Source organism: Rissa tridactyla, chromosome 1 (assembly GCF_028500815.1).
Source record: "Rissa tridactyla isolate bRisTri1 chromosome 1, bRisTri1.patW.cur.20221130, whole genome shotgun sequence".
Classification (NCBI taxonomy): domain Eukaryota; kingdom Metazoa; phylum Chordata; class Aves; order Charadriiformes; family Laridae; genus Rissa; species Rissa tridactyla.
This window is the reverse complement of record NC_071466.1, coordinates 179,258,750-179,276,755: the sequence shown is the minus strand read 5'-3', so window position 1 is coordinate 179,276,755 and position 18,006 is coordinate 179,258,750. Positions and strand designations below refer to the sequence as shown.

General features: G+C 39.2%; 1 protein-coding gene across 1 annotated transcript; it reads left to right on the top strand.

Moving 5' to 3' along the window:
* The first annotated feature begins 419 nt into the window (after positions 1–419).
* TMEM19 (transmembrane protein 19) lies at positions 420–16,622 on the top strand. The gene is made up of 7 exons (XM_054188464.1): positions 420–967; positions 1,209–1,359; positions 8,157–8,270; positions 9,829–9,966; positions 10,285–10,539; positions 11,643–11,852; positions 14,640–16,622. Exons 1-7 carry the CDS (start codon positions 896–898, stop codon positions 14,801–14,803), a joined length of 1,104 nt encoding a protein of 367 aa, XP_054044439.1. The 5' UTR covers positions 420–895; the 3' UTR covers positions 14,804–16,622.
* The last annotated feature ends 1,384 nt before the right edge of the window (positions 16,623–18,006 follow it).

Here is an 18,006-nt window from a genome sequence, read left to right as displayed (position 1 = left end):
CCGCAGAAAAGCTACCAGGCAGGTTTGGCTTGTTTTCATCCCAAGTTAACTTCAGGAAACATTTCAAGTCTCTTTTTCCTAGCACTAATGAACTTCGCGGTGTTCCAACAGGTTTCAAACCTCATCCAGATACACGTTGGTATTTTCAACCGATTTAATACTTTTCACAGTGGTGTCGCCCGTTTTTATTTCACAAATTGGATTTATATTTGACATATATGTTTCTTCCTTTGGCATGTACACTAATTGTTGTTATTTGGGCGCACCACGTAAAGCACTAAACGCTGGGGCGTACAGGCCAGCCACGGGCCTGACGGGGTGGGGGGAAGATGGCTGGCTCAGGGATGGTCGCTTGCCGCAGAGGAGGCAGGCTCACAGCCCGGCGTTTCGCCAAGGACAGCCCCCGGTCGCGCCGAGGACTGCTACCCGGGAGCCCACCCGGGGCCGGGAAGGGCTCCGGGGAAGGGAGCGCAGCCCCAGCTCGGTACCGAGGCCTGTGCACGGGAGACGAGCTCGCCAGGCCCGCCCCTCAACCCGGCCCTGCGGCGGGAGAGGCCGCTCCAGAGGGCTGGGGTGCCCTGGGGAGGGCCGCGGCGGCTCGGGGAGGAGGTGCCCCGGCAGCCGGGGAGTCCGGCTGATCCCGTTCGGCCGCGGCAGCCGCCGCTCCCTGCGGAGGGGCAGGCACCGGGGGAGCCCATGCCGTGGCAGCAGCGTCCCAGGACCAAAGCGGGGAAAAGCCGCCGCTGAGGGAACAGCAGCGCCGGGGACTGACGGGGCGCGGCAACGGCTCTGCGGCAGGGAGCGGAAGGCAGCGCCCCGGCACAGTCGGACCGCAGGCCGCTTCCCCTCTCCCTCTCTCCCCGCCGACGGAGACGCAGGCAGTGGCCGGCGGAGCATGCGCGGAGCGGCGGCGGGGCGGGATGGTGGCGGTGGCGGTGGCGGCGGCGGCGGCGGGCCGTGGGTGCAGGTCGGTGTCGAGGAGCGGGGGAGACGGGGTGGGGGCATCCAGCCACCGAGCGTCGCGCAGCCCCAGCCCCCAGCGGGCGGGGGGTGTCCGCAGCCGCCTCGCCATGAGGGCCCCGAGGTGCCGGGGGCGAGAGGCGGGGGCGGTGCGGGCCGGGCAGGGCCGCGGCTCGGGCCCGGCGGGAGGAGGAGGAGGAGGGAGAAGAGGTGTCTCTGATGCGCTGCGACTTGTGCTTCCCCACCAGGTGTTCTCCCTCTGGTTTCCTATGTCCTATCAGCAGGAGGATTTCTTCAAAGAGTACATCAAGATGATGGCGAATATTATCGTCCTGAATTTGATCATTTGTATTTCTCTGGCGTTCTGGATCGTGTCCATGACGGCAAATACGTACTACGGTGAGTCCAAAGGCCGGGGAGAGGCTGTCGGGGCACGGCGAGGGGCCAGCCGAGCCGCTCGCCACCCCCGTGCCCTCCCCTCCGGCCCCCGCGGGCTGGTAGGGATGGAGGAGTGGAAGAGGGGCGCGCACGGCCCCTGCCATCGTCAAGTAGAGCTGAAAACCTCAGCCCTGACAGCAACCGATAATAGTTCAGAAGGTGTTAACAGCCACTGTACCCTTCTTTCGATCTCCTACTCTTTGCGCTTTGTCTCCCTAAAAGAAAGCAAACAAGGTTAAAATGAAAAAGTGAGAAGAAAGACTGAGCTGATAGAGGCCTTCCTCTGTGGCAGGAAGTTGTGAGAGCAAGGGAGGAGTGTGCAAGCCTTCAAAACAGTTGTAAGAATGCACATGCAGGCTTTGAACAGAGCACGTGAGAAGAATTCCCTGGTCAAGGTAGAGGGAAATGGTACAAGAAGAGAGAAACGTATGCATGGAGTCTCTGGCGTGGGTGTACGCTGTCAGCTGTGTTCTGTTTGGGCAACTCAGGCAGGCTGTGGGTTAGTTGTGTGTAGTTGCAGGGATGCTAGTACTTTCTGTGGTCTGTCATTTCAGTTCTAGGACCATTTTCACAGCAATGTGCAAAAGCAGCAGTACTGCCTGCCTTCAGTGTCAGTTCAAGCCTACAAGAGTTTAACTGCTCTCCCAGGACGGGTAAAGACCTGTCCTTAAGACCTCGGCCAATTTCATGCAGGAAGAGCGCCAGTGTAATTGCAATGTTGCTGTTCCTGCAAATGCCTAGGGCTGCATTATGAACACCCCCAAGTGCCTGCTGTCGCCTTGGATCCCGAAAGAGCTAGAATAAATATCCCACCAGTGTAAGCTCACTTTTGCAGTGGGAATTGGATGTCTCTGATCAGTGTTTTTCAGTGCTTTCGGTTATATTAGTCTTGGTACAGCATTAAATCTGTGTTGTCTGGCCACTAGTAATTTGGTTTGCAGTGAGATGCCAGACACATAGAAGGTATGCAGAACCAGGCTTCACAACCAGGTCTTGTTAGTGTCATTTAGAGATAGCCAAGTTGGATTTAAAGACACTTTTATTTGTACACGTCTGGTCTCTCCAGATGTATCTCTCTGAGTTTTGCCTCTAATTAGGGTGTTCCAGCCCTTGCTGGAACCTAATGTGATTTAGAGTTGACAGCATAGAGTGGAGAGGCCTGGTATCAGGTCAGTCAGGATAGGGACTGATACAAAGGAGGAGATTGCACATGAATCCTCCTTTTTGTACAGAATGATTATGGAACAGGAAGGACATACAATTTTTCATGTTTGTTTGCCTGAGACTATGGAAAGACCTTGGCTTGAAGAGGTGAATGAAGCATATAGTAGGAGTGTGTTAAATAAAGTGGGAGCGAGAATTTAAATAATTACAGCCTGTAGAAGTGATGAAATTCAGTCCTAAACCATAAATATAAAAATAGTACAAATATATCTTTATTAATTTACAATTTATAGTTCATAGTAGTGCTTAAGCAACAAACAGCGACCAAAATGTTGATAAAATGGAAGTGTTAAAGAATCCATAGTAAACCAATGAATGTGTTCTATCTTAGTCTTAACTACTTACATTTAGTAGTAATTTAGTACCAATACTTTCTTTTTTTGTCCCCCAAGGAAAAAAGGTCAGTTTAAAAATTACCTTAAAAAGATGAAAATTCTGTTTGTGATTAGCAGTACCAGACTACAGCACTGGAGATCTCTTCATACACAGCAGTGGTGCTTTTCTTTTGAGTTTTTGAGGCAGCCCTTGTCTGCAAGACTCCCTTGCACACCTCCTACGGCACTGGGGCTTTTTGGTACACAGAAGAGAAGTTTTCATCTTGTGAATCTTTGTGCTTGCAATGACAAGTCTTTTACTGTGAAATATGCTTGTCCTACTTTGCACCAGGGAGCCTGTATATCTGCAAAGCTCTAGTTACTGCTGACACAGAAATTCTTGTTGAAAACCGTCATGTTTAGCCTTCCAGAAGAGAAGCTGCTGTGCTTGTGTGAAATCTTTCTTCTGTGAGATTGAGACCCACTTTAATGCTAGACTCGTGATGTCTTCTATTTGTATAGCAGATGTGATGAATAACTTCTCATGGTTTTGGGGCATTTTTTTTTAATCTCAAAAGCTACATTAACTATTAGGCTTACTTTTTAATTGTTTGTGGGTCTTTTAAACAAAAACTATCACTTGAAATCTTGCTGAGATAGTCATCAGTTTAAAGTATATTTTTGAGAGCCATACATCAGGTTCAAAAGTATTGAAAGGGCTGATGCTTTAGAAGGTGGTCATGCCACTTTCACCTGGTCAACTGGCTTTCTTGTCATTTTTCTGGTAGTGAAATTCCGTCAAAGTAGTGTAGGTCAGGTTATAATCAATAACTTTATTGTCCTTGTGAGTGCCGAGATGGAAGACTTTTAATCTATAGTATGAGAGAACAATTTATTCTCAGACTTCTAAATTTAAGTATTCTTTAAGATGTAATTTTGGCATCTTTTGCAATGAAATTTGTGTATTCCAATTTAAAGTCAAAACAAAGTCTTAGAATATGGAGGTTGTAAGAATCTTACTGCTAAGGCAATAATTTATTGAGTCAGGTAGTAATATACCTTTTAACTGGACAATAACAACTCCTTTATTAACTGCTTTTATTTTAGTAAGTGTTTTGGAATTTTAGAAGGAAACATATGTTAAGGACATTGGTAATAATAATTGTCTCCTTAGAAGTAAGTTGCTATGGACACTACTAGTGTTTTATGGAATGGTGTGGAATTATGGCAGCTGAGTGGGATATTTTCCTGTTCTGCAAGCTTGTTCAAATTCAGATCATACTGACTTGAATGACTAAGCAAAGGGAACAAACTGGAAACTCAAGAAAAAGCTTTTTCGAAGGCACTGTGAAAATAGCTTAATTTTTTATTTTCAGTTTTGTTTGTAAAAGTAAGCCATTTGTAGTTTTGAAAACCAGCATTTTTTCGTTTGGGAATATTTCAAGTGGTCTGTCTTGGCAGTTTAAATTTCAGAATTGTCAGTGAAGAATATCATTAAAAGCAATCTTTTCTTGTAAAAAGTTTTGGATTTGACTAATTTCCAGTTAAGTATTTCAAAACTTCAATACTTCTAAGTTGTCCTAAGTTATCATCCTTGTTTTCTGTGTGACAAGGAGGATAACAGGTAAGCCATTTGTGCCTAGATGTTAATACTAGACTTGAAATGACTTATTTCTTGTCAGTTCCCAAAAAGCAGTATACTTTCCAAATACAGAAGCTTAGATTAAGTATAATTGTTTTTATATGAAAGCAAGGAATTGATAGATTTAAGCCATGTAATATATTGCAATTGTTAGCTCTGTGAGAAAACTGATAAGCTACAATCAAATATTTTAATAGCTGTAACACGGGAAGCTCAGTTTAACTTAATCAGTAAACAAAGTAAAGAGGAAGCTGAGAGCTGTCTTGTTAATTTTACCACCCCTAAATTCCCATGTACTGCTCACTTAGCAAATATGTAAACCTAAAATCCATACTTATGTGAAATCACAAGGCAGGATTTGAGTAACGTAGCGATTCTGTTGCAGCTGCTGGCAGAGAACAGTAATCAGTGGAACGGATTCCCCAACTGTAGAAACTCATAGAAACTCCCCCAATTCATAGAAACAGAAGGGTATCTCCTAGCTTAAATATCTGTCTTCAGTCTATGCTGAACATACCATGCCAAAAAGAAAATAATTTCTGATGCAAACATGTTGTGCAAGCTAAAATAAATTCTTGCCACTAAATCTGTTCGATTGCGCTGTTCTAGATAAAACTGAGAAAAAAGGGGGGACAGTGGGACGGAGAAGTGGAAAAGGATTAGTCTAGAGAATCCTCAGAGAACAAGAAATTTCTGCGAGTAAGTCTGTATTACAAGACGTGAAATTGTTGGATGCAGCTTGCTTTTCAACAAGTCTCTGCAACGCTCCAGACCGAAGCGTGCAGGTAGTTGTCTGTGCCGCTGCCAGGTTGGGAAGAGGCAGTGTGTGCATGCATGTGCGGTGGAGATGGACTGTGCAAAGCAAAGAATAAGAAGTCTAAATCGTCTCTTGATTCTCAGCTAAGCCAATTTTTCTGTAGAAACAGACAGGACAAGGAGAACTGCATTAGATAGGTTCAGGCTCGCTTGAGGATAAATATTCAGGTGGAGACCAGACTATCCAACATCTGACTTGGACGTCATGTAGCTACCTTTCCTTAAATACAAAATTTATAGTGTATATTGTTCTTTATTAAAAATTATGATTTGGGAAGCGTAATGGCTTGCTGAAATAAGCTTAATTTCTTAAGTGTTCCTTGTTTCCTTTGAATGTTTCTAGGACTAGCCCTTTTGGTGAAAAATTTAGGGTTCATAAAGTCGTAAGAACATCCATTGTGAAGACAGCGGATGTGTTCTCAGGTCCTGAGGGATGTAAATTCTGCCTGTTGAGGAGATACTTCCTGTGGTGGAGAGAGGGACCCAAGAGTTTGGTTACCATGGGTAAAGGTGAACAGATAGTAATGCGGGGAAAGATGATGAGAAGAACAGAGAGCAGCAGGACAAATATATGTGTTTTACACCAAAGCCGGCTATAATTTATGTACTGCATGACTGAAGAAGTCAGTAGCTTGGTTCATTACGGGCAGGTGATCAGGGGAGCGGAATTACACCATCCAGGTTACTTAATATAGTCTAATCTTTTTTGGAAATTAAATGCCTTTCACCCTGTCAAAGGATAAATAGATGGATAGAAGTTGTAAAATCACAGTTACAAAATCATAGTGTCTCTCTGCTATGAGTACTGCGTGCACTTGTAGTCGTCCCATTTCAAAATGCCCATAGCAGAATTAGAAAGGAACAGTGAAAACAGTCAGGATGATCAGAGCAGGTAACAGCATCCATTTGAAGAGGACTTAAATAGGTAAAGATATTTTAGCATAGAAAGGGGACATTTATATAGGTCATGAATGGCAAGAAGAAGGTGAATAGAAAATCATTATTCAGTTGGTCATAAAATTTACCAGATATCTGATGAAACTTGAGGTAGCAGGATCTTTGTTGTTCGGCTTTTTGAAAGGCTGTTTTCAGCGCATCTAAATCCAGAATTCAGTTCTGTGGGTGGTTGTGGAGATGAAAATAAAATTTAAAAAAGTGGATTGGGCAAATATATGAGGGATTTTAGGAATGCCAACATAAAAGTTCCCAATAAAACGGGGAAGATCAGTCTTTATCTGTTCCTTATACTCTTCCCTTGCACATGTGCAGCTCGCCACTGCCAGATGGGATTCTGAGTCAGGCAGATGTTTGGCTTGATCTGGTTTGGAAGTTCTTGTATTTTCAACCAAGTATAGTCTGGAGACAATCAAAAAATTTTGGATACCAACGAAAGAGGAATATTTCTTTTTTAAAAATATAAAAGAAGGCCAAGCATCTAAACTTCCTTTCTTGCATCAGTTTAAAGTAGCAGTGATGCTGTGATTAAACTGATGATTTGCTCATAGATGAGGAGAAAGAAGGAATCAGTGTATAAAATAAATAAATAAATAAATATATATGTGAACTGCAGGACTTCCTGCTGGTTTTATTAGATGACATCAAGTATCACTGTAGCTTGACTAAGCACTTAAATATATTACAGAATATGTAAGTTTTTCAGACTAGAATAAAAAGGATATGGTAGTAGTAGTAAAGCTATAAGAACGCAGCCATTAACTAGCCTATATGCATGCTGACATCTTCTTTCCACACAGATGTGAAACTACTTCTTAAGTCTTCTGCCAGCCAAGTAGCAGGAGTCCCTCTATTGACATAGTGTAAAATTCTGATTGATGACGTAGACCACAAAGTCACAATATTAGGCACATCCTAGGAATAAGTCAGAATACGTAGGTGATTGAAAAAAGGGATGAAAAAAATGCTTGCTTTTCATAGCCAAGAGCTAGCAAGCTAAAGCTTTTGATAAATGAGAATGACTGTTCCTAAAAACACTGGTATTTGGGATGTCTTGAAAAACAAGGTAAAGCTTCCAATGTATTGTGCTAATTTTCCTTCTGTCGCAGTGCTAAAAAGCATTAGTGATCATAGACAGTGTTGTTCGTTCCCTTTATTGTTGCCATCTTTTCTGAAACGTCATAAAAAAAAAATCATCATCATTATTAAAAAATCAGATTTGTTCCTCTAGTTACATAGAATTAGTCATAATTTGATCTGAGGGAAGCTCTTGCACTGATTTATTAAAGTTGCTTTGCAGTCTCTTTACATGAGGAATGCTAATGGTTTGTTAACTGGAATTTTAGTTTGAATTTTATTCATATTTGAAACCAAATTCTACATAACTTACTGTGGCTGTATGTTGGTGGTTTTTTTTCTAAAATCTGAATTTATCTGTTCTATCCAAATCAGATTTCAGATGGTCTTAACATTTTGAATGATAATTTTTGTACTTATAAATCCCTTTTAGAATGGAAAATATCACCATGTTTATTTCTTGTCACACTCACTATTTTTTGGTAATTGATTTTAGCTCATGTAATGTATTTTCTTTTTTCTGTGAAAGCTGAATAGCAAAACTTGAGTAGATAACGGCAGATATTTTGGTCATCCATTCGTAAGAATATTTTTCTTCTGAAGCGTAAAAAGTTTTAAACTCCACTAAGATCAGATTTTAAATATATACTAGAAGATAACGACTTTTCAGACACAAAGGCATTAAAAAGGCTTATAAGGATCATCTGTGACCGTTTTATTTGATTTATCAGGTACTTTACGACCCATTTCTCCATGGCGCTGGCTTTTTTCAGTCTTGGTTCCACTCATAATTGCTACACAGGGTTTAAAGAAGAAGAGTCTTGATCACAGTGGTGCATTGGGAGGTATGTTTTTTCTGAGACTATTAAGCTAAACATTTAGTAAACTAAATTAAGATCGTTTTTATTGCATGTAATATTCTTTTAAGACTTTATTGCCTAGTTCTTTTATTATAAAAGTGTAAATGTAAGCATACATACCTTGAATTCATACTGATTTTTTTTCTCATGCCTGTTTGAACAGTCAAGTTCATTTTTGCTGCTGTTTGTAATTCATTTGATTAATATTGTAATTAGATCTATATAAACCCAGAAGATTCTTTTAAACTTCAGTACAGTATGCAGTTAAATTGCATGTTTTGGTTTAACATATAGATGGATTCACATGGAGATAAAGAAATGGCAGAGGCGGTGGTAAAGAAATACCATAAAACTGAGCCATGTCAGCAGCCTACCTGCCTGGTAGGAAACCAGTAAAGATGATGGGGTTCTCCTTTCTGTAATATGAGCAGTTCCAGGCATTTTTTGGCCTCCCAAACATATGACGAAAATTAAATCTGCACTTCACTTCAAGCAAGTGAGCATTTCAATGAAGTTTTTCTTGACCACATGAGAAAAACCCCAATGTAGTGTACAATAGTGTCCATTGAAATCTGATGCAAGATTTCTGGGTGAGGTGATTCACCATTGTCCAGTGACATTGTCTGAATCGATGGTCAGTGGAAAGAAACAGGACCTCAAATCCTTTCCTCCCACGTCACTTATTTTGCAAATCTTGTTCTGTCTGTGTGTTAAGGGGACCATTGTCTAAATTAAAAAAAAAATATTTTTTTCTCTTCTGCTGTGTTTTTACCTCTTAACATAACAGTTCTGCTAGCCAGCTTATATTGGCATTTGCTTTAAGTGCAGCCAATTTTCTTTCAGTCGTGAAGAATTGTAATCTCATGGTGGACAGTGAGAATTAGACCTCCTCTGTGAAAGAGGAGATAAAAAAGGAGCACATCCAGGAGCTCAAATCCTTAAGAAAATTACAGAAAGAAAAAGATGGTGTAAAAATCAGAAACGGAAAAAGGAAATGAAGAATAGAAGGGAGAAGTAGCATCTGTTAAGATACGGAGCAGGGTTATCCATGTTATCTTAGAGACCTTGGGGGAAGGATTTGATTCCTAAACTGAAGATAAGCTTGCTGATAGGGACGCAGTCACAGCTGTATATATGCTTCTTATAGAAATAACCATATTCTTCAGTCAGAGTATGTAAATTTCGATTATATATCCTTTTGCTCCTTTTATTATTGTTCTGTCTTTTATTTTTGCACGGCATTACTGATTTATGTCAAGAGAAGGTCTTAAAAATCACACACTTTACCAGCAGAAATAAAATTAGCAATTTAGCCGTAAAATTTAAGAGAAGATTGTGAAGATAACTGATTTTTTTTTTCAGTCAGGCTATCTCTGGAATTCTTATACAGGTATTAGGTGCTTCAGTAATTCTCTTATTGCATGATTGTCTTAGGTTTATCATGAAGATACCCTTCATACTCGAGAGATACAAAATACTTAATTGCTTTGAAAAGCAGGGATTGTTACATGAAGGGACTTCATATACTTTTTTTTCTTCATAGGACTGGTGGTTGGATTTATCCTTACAGTTGCAAATTACAGTTTCTTCACTTCTTTGTTTGTATTTTTTGTTACTTCTTCAAAACTTACTAAATGGAAAAAAGATATAAAGAAGCAAATAGATTCAGAATACAAAGAAGGTAAGCCATAACATTTTAATTCGTTCAGATCCCATGTGGAGAATAACTACTTCATATTCCTTTTCCTTTCAAAGGGCCAGATGAGAGGTAACATCCAGAGTATGGAACACTGTTGTTGTGCCCCCCCTCTATCCCCATCCCTATGATCCCAAGGAACTTTGCTTTTGTTCTATTTAATAAATTGCTATCTGGTTTCTGTTTTGAAAGTGAGTCTTTTTTAATTTAACTTTATATATGTGTATTTTGCTTTTGTCTCATGCTGTTGCCTGACAAGGTATTTTGCCTGAAAATACTAAAATTTAGTTTTTGTCACTTTAGGTGGACAGAGGAATTGGGTGCAAGTATTCTGTAATGGTGGTGTTCCTACTGAGCTGGCTGTCTTATATATGATAGAAAACGGACCAGGTGAAATTCCTATCGACTTTTCAAAGCAATACACAGCATCATGGATGTGCTTATCGCTTTTGGGAGCTTTGGCATGCTCTGCTGGTGATACATGGGCTTCAGAGATTGGTAGTGTTATGAGTAAAAGCAAGCCAAGGTTGATAACAACCTGGGAAAAGGTTCCAGTAGGTAAGGTGTTATCTGTTCTACATGTTTTTAATATTTTACTTAATCTGTTTCTGTTTTGAATTATGTATCCAACTTGAAAAGTTCCATAAAAGCCCCAGAAAAACAAACATTGGAAGTCTGGAATTAGAAAATGTTAACAGGAATGCATTCTCTGAAATGGAATATACTCAGTTGCGTTTCTGTTGCATCTTGTTGGTGAGATGCACCAACATAGCATCCAGGGAGCTAAAATCATTCTTAGTGAATGCCGTCACTTCTCTGGCACTTTTAAAAGCGTGTTTACAATGCCAATAATATAAAGAATGCAAGTTATCAACTGTATTTTTCAGACATTAGAATTTTAATCAGTGGAAGAATATATATATTCAATACAGACACTACAAAAATTCCATTCTTAACCAAATTGCTCATTTCCTTTCATATGTTACCAAGGGTGGGTAAAGTGGACCTTCTGTCTGTCAAGTCTTATCTACACAGTGGATGACACTGCTACCTTAGGGCAGTGTGTCTTTTTTGAGTCTTGCTGGCATGTTGATCTGCGATTCAGATCTTGTGGGATAGAATTTAAATGCACGGACATTTTTTTTCCTCTTTCTAAGCTTTCTTCAGATTTTTATTCACTGAGCAGCAAATCATCTTCCTTTCTATGGATTTTGTTCTTTCTTTGAAATGTGTTGGTGAAATATCTATCTTGGTATACTTCTGAAAGAGGCATTGCTTTAATAGCATGCACATCTCAAGCTCTGTATTTTTTGGAACAAATGTCTTTTTTCTTATCCCATCCCCCGCACCTTACAGCAGACAAATGCAAAGTGACATTGAGAAGTGTACTATCTGGTTTGATTTAATTTAATGCTAGTGAATATTTCTAGATAACTAGCCTTAGAGACAGGAAAAGTAATAGTAATAGGCTGTAATGGTACAAGTTATGCTTCGCAGCAGCTTAATGGGAATTGTAAATAAAAGCTGTGGTAGCAGAGCCTTGTGGATATAAGGAGGGGGAAGATCGCTATTAATGCAGTTTTGATTTCATATAAAAGATTTGAACAAATACAAGTGTTTAAGAAAAAGTTTGTAAATCAGCTTGGTTTCGTTTGATTTAGGTACTAACGGAGCAGTTAGTTTCGTGGGCCTGCTTTCAAGTTTGCTTGGGGGCATGGCAGTAGGTATAGCCTACTTCATAACACAGCTCATTTTCGTGACTGATCTGGAAATATCTGCTCCACAATGGCCCATTATTGTGTTTGGTGCAGCAGCTGGACTTCTAGGATCAATTGTTGATTCATATTTGGGAGCTACGATGCAATACAGCGGTAAGATTCTTCTCTTTTTTTTTTCTCTTTTTTTTTTTTTTTTTTCCTGCCCTCTCCTAATGTGACCTAAAAATGGACTTGAATTTCAAGAAGGGCTGAGGACATGATTTTTAAATGGAAAAAATACAGAATTAGCAACACAAAGGACAAAAGGAGCCAAAGTGATAGATGTGATAATGAAAACAGGAGCAAGGGCACTTGGTCCTTTTCCACATTTTGATTTATTTATCTTATGTTACTGTCTTGTTGATGACTGAAAGAGATCGGAGATCTCCAGCATGTTACTTTGGGAAAAGCAATTGCTGCCCTCTCCTTTTCTATATATCTAATTCTGGTAACATTTTATAAGAGAAAATGTCAGCTTAATTTTAGCCGTTTACTCAGATTAAGTTGTACTGGAAAAGCTCCATTTCTAACCCTGAAGACTTAGTAATAGTCTTAGCTTTAAGAATTAAATAAGAGGAGCTCTAGAAGATGGGCACAACATTTTACATTCTTCTTTTTCTGTAAGTTAAGCTTATCGCAAACTAGCTGTGACTTAAAAAAAAAATTTAAAAAATCATGTCCATTTTTAAAGAAGTTGTTGGCTGGCTGCTTCTAAATAACTTCAGTATTTACTTACTCTTTGTTCTTAACAGTCGTCGTCTGTGAATAAACGCTGCAGACAACCTTTAGGCTAAACTGTAAACTTTATGTTTAAAAATCGTTTACAGACCATATCTGACACTATTCTGTTTAACAGCTGGTTTACAGAGAGAACTTAAGTTTTCAGATTTTGTTGTCAGTATACTTACTTGTTGGAAGTCGAGGTTTGAATGTGCAGATGAACTGCCCGAGAGATACAAGTCCTTCAAATCTACTGTCACAGTGAGAACTGCAAACTGTTGTCGATGCTGTGTATTTGGCTTCCCAGCAGTTTTTATGCTCTATTTTTCTGTAGCGTCCAAAATATAATGGAGTGTTTAATCCATTTGAGGAATTTTTAGATATAATATTTCTGTACTAAAGAGGAAACACTTAAGCACTCAGACAGTATTTCATGCTCCTAATGAGGCAGATGCATTAAGAGAATTTGGTAAACTTAGCTAATGCATGCCAGCATTTATCAGCATCTATTTTTTCTTCACTTCAGATATTTTTCCATGCTCAGCAACTTACTTTGCTAGCTGGAGCAGGGACAAGTGTGCAAGTTCCACAGTTTCTTTTACAAACTTATAAGCACCGCTGGAGTACATATATTATATACATGTTACGCTATGGTATATATGCTGTGATATAGATGCAATAGTGCTGCTCATGTGATGCATGCTGTTAGGTTTTGTGTCCCTCTTTAACCCACTTTTCCAGTCCTCACTCAGTGTGAGTCTCATAAGAAATGCGCTAGTCTCTCTTTGCAGCATCTTGAAAAACAATAAATAAATATGGCTGTGGTAATAAAGAATTGTGTCTTCAGTCTGTGATACCCACTGTTTCTAAGAGAAAGTCCTTCCCTGCCCACACCTTTATTAAGTAAAACTGTGTTTGAATAGATGCGCAGAATTAGATTCAAATTCTCCCACGTTATCAGTCTGAAACCATAGCCACTCTGTAAATAACCAAGCTAATGGAAAGACTCACTGTTACCTTTCCTGTCTGTTTATGCTCTGAATCCATGCTTTGTGTGCGTTTGAGGTATTTATTTATAAAAAGTTATTCCCAGTTTTTCTCTCAAGAAAACTTAAGACATAGCAAGTGTTACAAGTTAAACTATCGGGCTTTGAAGTTTGATTTTTCTGTAGCTCTTTTGCATTAACCAAAACTAGGTTTAAATGTACAATCAAAGGTAAAGTAATACCAGCTATATACCTGCCAAGTGGGTTTGTGGTGTGGGGAGTTTTAAGTTTTGTCTGAGGTGCTGAATTTTTTTTTTGTAATAAAGCAGCAACTCAAATTTCCATGTTGTGGGTATTAGCAGATATTCATATCTACAGAGAAAAATCACGTTAATATAAAATATACTGATTTGTTTTGGAATGTTTCTTCACGTCGATCTTATAAGTGTGCATACGCACATACCCAGTTATACTTCATTATAGTGGGAGCTGGCATTAAAATCAAGTATTTTATGCATTTATCCTAGTATTTTATGCATTTATCAGCATATAGAATAACGCAGCTGGACAAAGCATAAGGTAACGGTGCGTGTACAGTAACAGCTAATGAAACAATGCTAGAGTACTGATAATACAGACACAGAGCAAGAAATGGCTTCAGTACTAGGAAAAAAATCCAGCTGCTAGTAGTATAAAACTGCTGTGTAAATAGAAATTCAACCTCTGTAAGGAGCTTATTTTCTGTCAGATTAAGTATTAATGTGATTTCCATAATTTTCCTTTGAAAACAAATACATCTTGAGAAGGAAATACATATTGCTAGTAAGTTGTTTCTGTTCTGTTCAAAACAGCATCCCTTGCCTTAGAATTTCTCTTGAAATAGCTTTTTCCTCTTCTGATTTAGCTTGTTTCATTCCTTTCTTTGCTATGAAACTACATAAAGAGAGAAGCAGACTTGACAGAAGCATAACTTTTCAAAAGAAGTAACTTCTAATGTAAAGTATTGCATTTATATCCCATTCTTTGAAGCTACCAGATTAAACTAACTGCAATTTAGTTTAGTCTGTTGCTGTCTTTTCTTAGAGGTTTAACACAGTAATGGTAAATTAAATTTAGGAAGTTGCATACACTCCGTTACTAAGTTTCTTTTCAGCTTGGTTGACTTTGTAAAATGAAGTCTCTTATCTTTTCCCAGGTTTTGACCAGAATATTGGCATGGTTGTCAGCTACCAAACAAAAAACTCCAAGCACATATCTGGAAAACCTATATTAGACAACAACACAGTAAATCTTTTTTCTTCTATAATAATAGCTTTGGTGCTTCCAAGCATGTCATGGTTTTTCTGGCCCAGGCGTTGAAATTGTTTAAAGTTTTCTGCATGTGATTCAGTTATGTTCAGTCTTATTCAAAGACTCGGAAACGTTTTCTTTGAACTCTCTTGAAGAGAGATCTGAAACTTTCAGAGAGCCAAAGGACTTTCCGTCTCAACTTCTGAAGGCTGCAAGCGTCACACGGCAGTTGGCATCTGTCAGGGCAAGGAAGGGGTTTTGTCAATATGCTCTTGCTGCGCTTTAAGTGGACATAGATGGTGAAGCCCTTCATTTATCCTCATGGAGCTGAAAGGTTGGCGTCTATGTTCTTTCCAGTCCCCAGCATCTGGAAGGGCAAGAACCTGGAAATAGAAGTCTAATCTACATCAATCAACGTGACGGAGCATTGCGGCTATTGTCCAAGCCAGACATAAAGTATGCTGCCTACAGCTCTATGTAGACAGTGGTAACATGAGTGAAATGGGTGAATTCTGGTATTTGCCATAATCTACAGTATGTAAGGTTTTATGGAAATTAATTACTTTGCGGGGGGGAGGGGTGAAGAGAGAAGTAAGCCTTGTTGCCTATTCTGGGTCCCAATACTGTCTCCACTTCCCTGGGAATAGGATTGGTAAAAGCGATGCTACTACATAATGTTTGAAGCAAAAGACTAAATTTAAAATAAAAACTCACTAGTTTTTCCAGTAAGAATAATAAATTTTTCTGTGCTTTTTGGACATCTTTATTTCAAAACTAATTATATTTATGAAGATTGTCAATACTGTGGTACTTATTAAATTATCTAAAATTAAAGAATACAGCTGTGAATTCACATCCATCTCTTCAGAAATAGAACATTTTTTCCATAAACATAGAATTGTTCCTAAAGTTTAGCAATCTGACCAAACTATATTCTTTGGTTCTTTCTCAGCAGTGGAACTGTTTCCCAGTTTGTTTGAGGTTGCTATTCAGAGATGATGGCTTCAACCAAAGAAGCCACAGAGGTTGTCCTCATAGTGAATGGGGAAAATTTCACAAAGTATTTCAGACTGGGAATTTAACTTCTGGTGCTCAGGATCCTGTGTTAGGTGATTCCATCTGGTGATTCCATCTTCCATCATGAATTTATAAAGAGGTGAAAGTAATTTAGCCAGCACAGATTGTGTTTTAAACTTAGTTACCCTCATAATAACTGTCACTGTCAACATTCAGAAGGTGGAGCCCATACTGTTAACTTATAAAGCTTTTTCTTTTTATCTTTAGAGATAGGTATTTTGTATTGAACATTTTTTTATAAATGTCTTGTGTATGTTGCCTGTCTTAATTCACTTGAATTGTGCATTATGTCACCTTTTATGGGAGTATTCAAAAATTTTAACACCTTCCATATTGAGTTTACTCTTTTGAAATCTAGTCTATATAAATCTGGAATTTATCACTGGAAGTAGTTTACTGCGTTATCCAACTATAAAGATGAGATTTCAAACTAGTGAAAGCTTTCTGAAAAGAACAAATTGTGTGGCTGCTGTATGTCTGTTCCTGGGGCAAGGCGCAAAATTATAAAAGGAATATATGCACTTAAATTGTAACAATAAACACTTGAGATTCTTATGCATTGTTTGGATTTATGCTGCTGCTAAATAAACACTGTATTAGTTGTCTTAATATTTTATTAATACTGTTGCGACTTCTAGAATTAAGACAGACATGATTTTTGTAAGATACTTTTTCTTTCAATTAAATGCCTAATTTTTGTGTTCTTTTGATTTCTGAAACAAAGTGTACTTTCAAACACTGAAGTAGACCTGGTCAGCTTTTCCCTGCTATTTAATATGGGTCTCATATTAAAAACAGCTTGCCATAGTGAGAGGACATCTGTGATTTTAAATTCATAGCGGCGTGAAATGCTTTGATCAGTTACCATAGGAATGAGCGTGATCTGAATCAGCTCCTTCAGGTAGGACCTTCGAAGGCCATTATTCAGAATTTTTTCTTTGTCTTGTCTTAGTGATGACACTGAGTTGCTTTTGGAATCCCCACTCATAAATCTACAGTAGTTAGATCCAAGCACTCTTGAAGTCTAAAAAAGGATGGTGTTAACTCTGGGTATATTACATAGAGTGAGGTATAGCTTACACAAATTTTTTACGTTTAACTATTTAGTAGCTGTAAAATTGTTAGCTTGGGGGGGGGGAGTAGGGGATACAAGGGAGAAGTTAAAGTATGTGAGAAATTGCTTGTCAATTGGTGTGTGTCACTAGGAGCAGTTAATGAGGCCAGAAAGGAGCAGACAGGGATACCACCTGTCCACCTGCTACCTGGCGAGGGAGGAAGTGCAGGAGCTAGGATAAAAGCAAGGAAACCGATAGATCTGAAGGTGCAAAATAGGTCACTGCAGTAAGCAAATTTAATTCCAGAGCCCTCGGTACCCTTAGTATACGAGTTAACTCTGTGCCTGATGTTCCTTTCATGTTGAGGTGGCACCAATATTTCCACAGTACCAAGAGGATACGCTCAGTTTTTTCTTAACTGAAGAGGTTCCAATTGTGAAGCATTGGTCCTCATTCTTGGCTTGAGTTTTAGATGAGTTAGAAGTTCAAGTAAAAGCATGATTATGACATAATTGCATACGGGAAATCTTTAGCTGGGCCTCACTTAGGCTTGGTGTCTTGATTCCGAGTGTTGAAGTATAGTGGTATGAGAGTCACCGATATTCAGTTGGGTTTCTTTTTTTATATTTCTATTTTGTTGTTACAGCTACAGAGACTCTCCAGGGCCTGTCCATGCTGCTGTTACGTGCTCCATCGTGGCAGATGTAAAGCACAGTTCCCTGGGACAACAAAATAAAGTGGTATAAAAAATGAAGGGGGTATACCACCTCTCTTGGGTATAGAGGGCTAGCTGATGTTCAGAAGACTGACGTTTTCTAACATTAAAGGCCTGAAACATCTTGAAATATTGATGTTTTATGGAACCTGATTTGGGTGCTGGATAAATGTGGTGACACCTTGATGCTCACATTAAAATCTGTTAGGATTGGGCGTCTCAGATTTGTAAATAGGTTTTGTTTTCCCAGTGTTTCTCCCGGCAATGTTTTGCCCCCATTCAGCCTTTTTTAAAATTTCATTATCCAGCATCTTAAATTGAAAAATTGAAGTCACTCACTCTTCTTCAAGCAGGAGTTAGCCTGTTTTACAGCAAGTTTATTCACTTAAAGCTTTGTAGGTACATTACATTCTCTGCTTCTGGCT

Bases quoted from the DNA above. Each gene is read 5' to 3' on its own strand.
- TMEM19 (XM_054188464.1), top strand. From the start codon at position 896: ATGCGCGGAGCGGCGGCGGGGCGGGATGGTGGCGGTGGCGGTGGCGGC. The intron at 1,360-8,156 runs GTGAGTCCAAAG...TTGATTTATCAG, and splicing joins GACGGCAAATACGTACTACG to GTACTTTACGACCCATTTCT. The intron at 8,271-9,828 runs GTATGTTTTTTC...TTTTCTTCATAG, and splicing joins TCACAGTGGTGCATTGGGAG to GACTGGTGGTTGGATTTATC.